Source organism: Lactuca sativa, chromosome 8, assembly GCF_002870075.4.
Source record: "Lactuca sativa cultivar Salinas chromosome 8, Lsat_Salinas_v11, whole genome shotgun sequence".
In the NCBI taxonomy this organism is placed as follows: domain Eukaryota; kingdom Viridiplantae; phylum Streptophyta; class Magnoliopsida; order Asterales; family Asteraceae; genus Lactuca; species Lactuca sativa.
Genome location: NC_056630.2, coordinates 257440127 through 257449577, shown reverse-complemented (window position 1 = coordinate 257449577; position 9451 = coordinate 257440127). Strand labels below are relative to the sequence as shown.

The 9451-nt window shown below is 34.0% G+C and overlaps 1 protein-coding gene across 1 annotated transcript; it reads left to right on the top strand.

Annotated features, from left to right (window-relative positions):
• The first annotated feature begins 5135 nt into the window (after positions 1–5135).
• LOC111903599 (uncharacterized) lies at positions 5136–9046 on the top strand. The gene is made up of 11 exons (XM_052766717.1): positions 5136–5470; positions 5632–5764; positions 5948–6067; positions 6173–6225; positions 6330–6399; positions 6756–6884; positions 7466–7641; positions 7750–8084; positions 8250–8340; positions 8437–8562; positions 8839–9046. Exons 1-11 carry the CDS (start codon positions 5136–5138, stop codon positions 9044–9046), a joined length of 1776 nt encoding a protein of 591 aa, XP_052622677.1.
• The last annotated feature ends 405 nt before the right edge of the window (positions 9047–9451 follow it).

Below are 9451 nucleotides of genomic sequence, written 5' to 3'. Positions count from 1 at the left end.
ACTGGACCCATCCTGGAAATGCCTGGTATTCCATCCCAAGGCTGATTGGGCCAGACATGAGTATTAGTGTTTATGCTAGTTTTGCATGGAGGTATTTTGGGGGAAACTTACTAACACTTGTGTTTACAATTTTGTTTATAGCTTCAGGTTCCTCAGATGATTAGAATGGGAAGGCGAAGGCGTGACCATACACATCCTTGATTTTCCAATAGACTAGATCTTGGGAAACTCTGACTTTCAATTAATGTTGAGAACACTATTTTTGTAAACATTTTATTAGTAACTGGATCGTCTTGAAAATTTTAAAATTTGTTGAAATTTTTGGGACGTTACAATTTTTACCCTAAATAAAAAACAATTTACTACCATTTTCTAAATACATTGACGATGTGTGTTTTCGACTCTCAGTCCCCCACTTCGTTTTTTATGCTATTCAAACGCATTCCTTTCGTATTATGTGTTTAATCAACATCAAAGATATGAATCTTTTGTTCTAATGCCCTTATTTTTCTGTTTTGGTGCATTGAGACTTAGGGTTCGATTTTAGGGTTTATATGTTCAAATTAAGAATTTTTCTTTAGCAATTTGGTTTGCATATGTGATTACTAGATTTAGATTTACATTTAAAAAAAAAAGTACTGTTTGTAGACACCAACCGAGCTATCCTCACGACGTGAAAATTGGAACATAGACCATTTCTTTTTTGTTTTTCGTAACTGCTTTTGGTTTGTTTTTGTTGTGTTTCTCCACATGATGTGAAAAATAGAACACAAACTATTTCTTTTTGTATTTTGTGTTTAATCCACCTATTTTACTAGTTTCCAAACATGTCATGCAATGTCCTGAAAAACTACATTAACCGATTAGGGTGGTTAAAGAATAAGGAATTTTCTATTTCACCAACCATTGATTATGAAAAGTTGAAAGAAATCGAAATCTTAGGAAGACTCAACCCACACCTTACAAAGTTATATGAGGGGAATGGCATTTCAATTACGTGCAATGGTTGGAAAAACCTATTTTCCAACAAAAGAACTTGTCTTTAAGGAATTTTGTGTCAAATTGTTTTTGCTACGATATGTTTTGATGAAAATACGAAGGATCCTCAACATGGAAGAGCGCTTATGTTCTGACTCAGAGGTCAATACCAGGAGCGTAGTTTGGTCAAGTTGGCATGGAGGATATGTTTATACAAACATGTAGCCTTGTCACCTTAATTTGATATGTTCTTACGGGCACCAACGAGAGATTATTCTAAAGGGGTCAATAATTATGGGTTTTGGTCTACAATAGCAAAATGCAACTACAACTCAGGGATCTCTGAAGAGAGTCAAATTAGGTCTCTAATTCAACGCCTTATTCACCACCTTGTTACTTTTATTATTAATCATAAAAAAGCATGGCGATAAGGTTACTAGACCCAATTTATTTTATTTATGGAGCATCTTGGCATCGAGCGTTTTCTGTAACATCCCTTAATTTCTTGCTGAATTCTGGGGGGGGGGGGAGAAAGAAGTTAACTCAAGAGCAGGAAGCCCAAATGTGGGTGGCCATTTCCTGACCTGATTGGTGAAATAATATGGTGTATTTATCCCAAGAATGGTTCAGAAGTTGACATGAATTAAAGGCAAGGATCTTACCATGAACTTCCTACAGAATATGTGTGTGCTTGTGACCATGGGAGGGATTTATGTAATACCAACATACGACGAAGAAGTCTCACTTGAACAAGCGGCGGAGCAAAGGCCAAGAGGAAGGAGGAATGTGCGAGCACAAGGTAAGTGAGAACAACAACCCCTACATGTACATATGGGTGGAGTCCTAACCGACCCATTTCAAAACCGGGTTGGTATTTATTTAGATAATCTTCGCTGCAGTATGAACTACATTGGGTAATCAATGATTGGGATATACTTGCATTTCCATATCGAACGCCTGCCCAGCATGCTACCTTATTTTCCTTATATAACTACTTAGGATAGGACTATGGGCTCCTAGAAATTTTAGTATTTATTTAGCATACACTACCCCAATTTCCTTATTTATTTTGATTTTCTTTGTTTTTATTTTGGTGTGTGTTGTTTATTTCTGGCTTGTTTTAGTTTAAACTTGTAACCAAATGATGTTTGATTTTGTTTTCTTATTTCACCTATAGGAATTTTTTTTTTGCTTTTGCAGAATTTATTTACTTGTCGAGAAAAAAGTCATGAGAGTCAAAAGTTGAAATCGAAGACCATAACTTTTGACAAGCGTGGGGTGGCTATCGTGCGAGAAGAAGATATTGAGAGAGAGAGAGAGAGAAAAGAGAGAGAGAGTGAGAGAGAGAGAGAGATTAACAAAAAAAAGAGGTTTAGAAAGGGTCTTAAGACATTAAGAAGTGTAATGAAGATTTTCCATCAAATGTATTTTGGCAGAACTTGATTTTGTGAAGTTCCAGACTTCACGACGTGACTCCTCATTTGTTATGTCGTGACGAAGATTTTGATTGCGATTCCAGTTTTTGACTTTTCGTTCTCATGACGTGGTGCCTACTATGTCATTCCGTGAGACTTAAGTTGAGTGTGATTTTGATGCTCTCTCATTCTAATACATAATGTGATTCCTACTCTTTCACGTCGTGAGTGAAGTTCATTGCCTAATTTTGAAGATGTTTGCACCACATTTTTTGAAGTTAAAAGTCTTTGGTTCATTTTTATCTGGCACATTCATGAGCGGTAGCAGGAATCTAGTTCCAACAATTGACATGAGATGTTCAGTCTTTCCCACTACAACCAGATTCGATGTTGCCACTACTACCCAAGGAGTCTGTTTTTTTTTCTCCCTTTTATTTGATTTTATGTGATTTTAATTTATTTATGCATACAATGACGGCTTTGTATGAAATAAGTGTGGCGTAGGGGGTCGAAAAATGATTTTCAAGCATAAAAGAAAATAGAAAAAATGCTACAAATTAAAACAAATATATTACATAGGATTGTAAAAATATTCTAATAAATATAGTCATTTGAAAAATATTATATTATTGCGTTTGGGCTAGTTTCCTAGTGTTATGTGGGGTAATTCGATGCGAACACTAAGATTTACTTAAGCCAATATGTTATAGTGTATTTGTGGCTTCCCGGTCTTAGTGAAATTGTGAGACAAAAATGCAACCTTGTGTAGTTTGGGGGACATAAAAAGTTTAGCATTGGGTACCTGAAATATATCCAGTTTAGCTTATGTAGTCATTCCAATTTAGATTAATACCTTTAAACAATAAGACTTGAAATTTAGCTCTCTTGCTTTATCATATTTTTTTTCTTTTATATTTTTTGTTTTGAGTGAAAAAAAGTGAGTTGAAAAAAGAGAAAAAAAATAGAAAAAAAAAAAGTTGTCAAGGTTTATTGAGTGAGTAAGAGATTACAAAGTATGATGATCAAGAACGATGAAGAAAATTTCAAAAGTGCCAAATATTGAAGATTCAAGTTAAAGATATTGAACAATAAGGCAAATTTGCCAAAAGTCAAAGGCGTATTCTTTCAAGTTGTAATTTTTCTTTCTATGCTGTTTTACCATATGTATGCTTGGGAGCTTAACTGAAAATTATCTTGAGGTTAAGAAAGATTTTTGGGGATGGATTGTACGGGTTGTTTTTGTTGTAATTAGTCGAAGTATACTTTGTACACTTCGTATGATTTGTAATCTATTTTACTAGGGCGCTTTTATACGAAGCTTAAGTAGTTATGCCTTAGTATATTTTTTGTTCACTTTATGTATCCTATAAATTGGATCCTTTACTAGAGTTAGATAGAACTTTGTAGTCTTGTCTATTTTTCTCTATAAACTCAAAGCGTAATAGTGCTGAAGTGAAATCTTATTTACATCCTGTGTTCAATCTCTCATACCTTCTTCAATATTAACTTTGATTAATATCTTAGTTGATTCATTGATTAATCAATTTGTATCAGAGCCGGAATCATCTTTGTGATCTGATTTTCAATTGTTCAAAAAGTTTTTGAATCAAATTTTTGGTTCAAAAGCTTCCGCGCTTTATGAAATTGAAAAATTCTCTGAGATCTAAGATTGTGATACGATTGTACATTTGGATTGTTGAATCGAGTGTTCTATTGGATTTTGTGAATCATTTCAGATAATTGTTTTCAAATTCTCGTTGTTTTTTAAAAAATCTCTAAAAAGTTCATTTGTTCATCAATGGCAAACTTTAATCTCAATTCAATGACTTCGTTTTCTCATCTACCAGGATTATCAACGAAAATTCCAATTTTAATTCCTGAATAATATGATCAGTAGTCTAATCGTATGCAGGATTATCTAAATGGGCGTGATGAAGAATTATGGAATTGTATCATTGTAACAGTTCAACCTCCATTGAATGTTCAAAACTTAGGTTCATCTGGAACTACTTCTGTTGTTGGAGATCAACAAACAAGACTGAAGAACAATGAAAAGCAATGCATGAGAGAGTTGAGAGGTTCTTTGCCACTTGTTGTTTATAACTACATTCGTTGTTGTAAAACTGCTAAGGAGATTTGGAATACTCTCAAAGAAAAGTATCAAGGAAGTGAGAAGACAAAGATCCATTTTGTTAAGCAGTGTTTGGTTGAACTGAAGGAGTTCAAACAGAAGGAAACTGAAACAATTGAAGTGTACTACGATCGTCTGAATGAGTTGATCTACAGGTGCAATCACTTTGGAATTACAAGGTCCTTAATCGAGTATAATCTTACTTTTGTTATGGGACTAAGGAAGGAATGGAGAAGTGTAAGTATGATGATAAAAAATCAGCAAAGCTTCGATAGTTCATCTTTGAATGATGTTTACAATCAGTTAAAAACACACGAAAGTGAAGTTTCTGAAATAGCTGAAGAATCGAAGCAGAGTTTAGGAGGACCACTGGCTTTAGTTTCGAAAGTGTCTGAGGTGGAATCTGCTGAAAAGGAGAATTCAGATGAAGAAGGTTTTCTCTTAAATTCGGATGATGAAGCTGTAGCTTTTTACTCGAATAATCAAGTTAAAAAGTTTTTCAAAAAGGCTTTAATCCTAAGGGAAAGAAGAGTGAGGTGAACGAAAATTTTGCGAAGTTGTGTGTAGAATAGAAAAAGAAATTTGAAAAGTTTGAGAAGAATGATGACAAGATGAAAGAGTTTAAGGGAGAAAAGAAATTGAAAGGGGATTCTAGCATAGACTGTCTTTATTGTAATGGTGCGAAACATTTTGCAGTTAATTGTATGCTTCGAAAGAAAGAGGAAAAGAAGAATAGAAACAAGGACGAAACATATTATGTTGAAAAACTAGAGGAAGTTCGTGAGAAGGCCAAGGGATTGTCTCTTGTGGCAAGAAGAGAGAGTGAAGACGAAGAAAGTGGTACTTATCAGATCTGGTCATTCGGGTCTGATGTTGAGGAGATGAGGCATCCTACTCATGGTGCTATTTTGCAAGCTTTGAGAATGAAGAAGAAGAGGAGATTTCTGTACGTTGCTTTGTTATGAAGTCAAGTGATAAATCTCCCATGAAAACTAAGGTACGTTCTATACTCGAATCTTTTAATATTTCTTTACAAGCATATGATTCTAAAATAATTTCATTTGATGATACTGTTGCTTACTTTGATGCTATTGTTGTGTCTGCTAGTAACAAAGCAAAGAAACTTAATAATCAATTGCTTAAGACTCAAAAGTTGCTAGATACGAAACGTAGCAGGGTAGAGTATCTAGAGATACAATTACGAAATGTCAATAATGATAGAGAGAATGTAGACAAAGATGTAAGAATGTTGTTGGCACAACGTAACATATATTGTAACTATGCAAAACGTTTGTATGCCAAATTAACTGCATTACATCATTCTTCTCACATTAGCAAAGAACAACATCATAAACTATTACCTTTTCTTGCATTCAAAAGAGAAAAATTGATGTCATGTCATATGCTTGTGAAAACACAATAGCTGATTTTAAAAAAAGGTCCAGACGATAGGTTTGCATATGGCGTTGTTAAGATAGATGAGTTTTTAATTGCTAATGAATTCGTTAATATTGTTAATGAAAGTCTGACAAAAGATGAACAAGTGAAAATTTTGAAATGAACTGAACATTCGAAACTTAATTCACAACTTAATTTTGCTAATGTCAATGAGAATTGGATATACTTAGCGAAATCAGTTAAATTGCAGAAGAAGAAAGTATTGACTGTTCTCAGTTATCTATCATTCATATCACATCTAAGGTCAAAGGTAAAGAAATTGTTAATGATTCGATGGTTGAGGATGACATTGGAAAACCCTCTACTACAAAAATTTTTGACTTTGATGATGTGGAAGTTTGAGACAGTCATACTGATAGTAGTGATGATGAGGAGGATGAAGTTAAAGCTTTGAATGTTTGTAAGGAAGAAAAGAAAGTTTCAAATAAAAACTTTAATTCCAAGAGTTGTTGTTTAACAAGTGTATGGTGACACTGAATTGTTTGACAAAGTGATTAGTGACAAAGGAGCACATTTTTTGGAAACCAACACAGTTGTGTATCCAAATTTTACATGTACTGATAATGTTGTGTTTCCAAATCAAGTCTTCGTCACCACTAGAAATGCAGAGAATATAAAGCCAGAATTCAAAAAATTGGTCAAAAAAGACAATAAGCGTTCAACAGAAGAAATATTTTTTTGCAAATCAAAACATAGTTGAAAGCAATCTCACTAAAAATTCGTATGTTTTTCAACAAAAACCAAAACAAAAATGGGTTGTTAAATTTGAAAAGGAAAAAGAAGTTGTTACAAAAGAAGTTGTTAATTCAAATCCAATTGTGAAACTTAATTCAAATGAATTCAAAGTGCTTGTTGCTAAGTTTTCAAAAGAACACAAAGTTTCAAAGAGAAAGGCACGAAAGGTAATTTTTTGGCATGTAGTGTGTAACGAAAAATTTTCTTTAACTAAATCCAAAGTTTCGTCTGAGAAAAACCATGTTTCAAAATCCAAATTAACATACATTTCAAAACGAAAGAGTTTTCAAAAGCCATTGGTCATAGATAAACCACGAAACACATCTCTTTCATCAACTAATGAATGTAATAGTCACCTTTCCAATTAATCAAAAGGTTGCACATGTTCGAAAATTTGATAACATTCGAATGTATGAGACATCACAAAAGGGTGTGAATGATCGAAAACTTAACAATGTTCGAAAATCAACGAATAGTCAACCAACTACACACAAAACTTTCAAATCATCAGTAACATTTACACCACAAAGCTAAATTTTCCAAATCTCCAATCACAAAACCAACAAAGGTTTCATGTTCAAAACGAAAATCAGAAGTTCATTCCATTAATCATTGGCTTGAGGGACAAGGAAAATTTTTTCAGTCTGGAAAGTTTTCACAAGGTCAGATCAAAACAGCCTACGAAAAGTATTTGAATGAATCCACAACTAGAAGTTTATCTTCTCATGATTTGAATACTCCAATTCAGAGATGGAAACCAATCACCAAATTAACAAGAAATGAGAAGCCTGAGGTGCAATCTAGTGAAAATCCAAAACTATCGAAAAGTTACATTTCAATATCTTTAGATAATGATGTTGATTTAGTTGATAGTATCAAGGAAAAAGTTCGAACTTGGGCTTTCAGTTCTAAAATTCACTCTTTGTTTCAAGCTAATAACCAAGGACCCAAGAAGCCTTGGGTACCTAAATTTTTTCAATAATTATAGGTACTATGTGATGAGAAATATGATAATAAATGGTAAATTGATAGTGGTTGCCCACGTCACATGACTGGGAAGAAGGAGAACTTAAAAGATTTCCGAAGCCTGAAGAATGCTGGAGTGGTTAAATTTGGAAACAATCAAAAGTGTCAAGCCAAAGGATATGGGAAGATAACGAATGGTCAATCTACAGTGAATCGGGTTGCTTATGTCAAAGGTCTTCAACACAACTTGATAAGTGTATCACAGGTTGTTGTAGGCACTGGGAATCAAGTACCTTTTAACGAAGAGGGTAGCATTATTTCGAATGTCAACACAAAAGAAGTTTTGCTCAAATCCAAAATGAAAGGTGACATGTTTACATTGGACATCAATTCAGTTGTGGGTAAATCTGTTGTATGTCTACTTTCAAAAGCTACAACAAAACTTAGCTGGCTTTGGCATCGAAGACTTTCACATCTCAACTTTCGAAACATCAACAAACTTATTGTGCAAGATTTGGTAAGACGTTTACCTGTACTTAAATTTGATAATGATTCTTTATATGCAGCTTGTGATGTTGGAAAGCAACATAAGCAAGGTCATCCAATCACGATTGATTCGAATATTGTCGAACCACTGGAGCTTTTACACATTGATTTGTGTGGACCATCGACAGTTTCAACACTCAACAAGAAACAATACATTTTAGTAATTGTTGATGATTTTTCAAGATTCACGTGGGTTTATTTTCTCAGGCTTAAATCCGAAGTAGCACAAATCATGATTGAATTTATCAAGAAGATGGAAACGACGCTGAAGAAGACGGTTCGAAAGATAAAGAGTGATCATGGAATTGAATTTAAGAACAATGTTCTTGATTTGTTTTTGGTGGACAAAGGAATTTCGCATAATTTTTTGTCTCCATATACACCACAACAAAATGGTGTTGTTGAACGTAGAAATAGATCTCTATGCGAAGCAGCAAGAACTATGCTCGCATAAGCGGATCTTCCACGGTATCTTTGGGTTGAAGCTGTCTCCACTACATGTTTTACTCAAAACAGATCTTTCATCCATCGTCGTTTTAATATCACTCCATATGAAATAATAAATAATCAAAAATGTAATGTGAAAATTTTCCATGTTTTCGGATACAGGTGCTTTATTATGAATCTTAAGGACAACCTTTCGAAGTTTCAACCAAAAGCTGATGAAGGGATTTTCCTTGGATATTCGCATAATTCAGTCGCCTATCGTGTGTTGAACAAAAGAACACGAAAAGCGGAAGAAACGTTGAATCTTAAATTTGATGATTATTATATCAAACAAACTGAAAAGCATTTTGAAAATCATCCTATTTTATAGGAAATTCATGAAGAATCTGAACCTTCATAACCATTGGATATTGATTATGATTTGATTTTTGGAATTTCAGATCATGCTATTGACGTTCAAGTTAAAGCCAATGATAATCATGTCTCTGAATTATCGAAGCTCATGATAGTTCAACATCACATCCTCAAGCAATGGACGAAAGTATGCATATTAATCCAGTGGAGGGGGATCACTTGGATTCGAACACTCTTGATAAGGGGGATCATTCTTTCGAGGGGGAGAATGAGAAAGTGGATGCTGATGTTGACGGGGAGCATCATGTTGGGGGGAGCATTTTGAACAAAATGAAGATTTTCATGATTTTAATGACGCATGTTCAATTGAAGCTTCAGAACATGATCATTTATACGAAGATGCACCTTTGGAATTTGATCT

Bases quoted from the DNA above. Each gene is read 5' to 3' on its own strand.
- LOC111903599 (XM_052766717.1), top strand. From the start codon at position 5,136: ATGAAAGAGTTTAAGGGAGAAAAGAAATTGAAAGGGGATTCTAGCATA. The intron at 7,642-7,749 runs GTTTCAAGCTAA...GTAAATTGATAG, and splicing joins AGTTCTAAAATTCACTCTTT to TGGTTGCCCACGTCACATGA. The intron at 8,085-8,249 runs GTAAATCTGTTG...CTTTATATGCAG, and splicing joins GGACATCAATTCAGTTGTGG to CTTGTGATGTTGGAAAGCAA.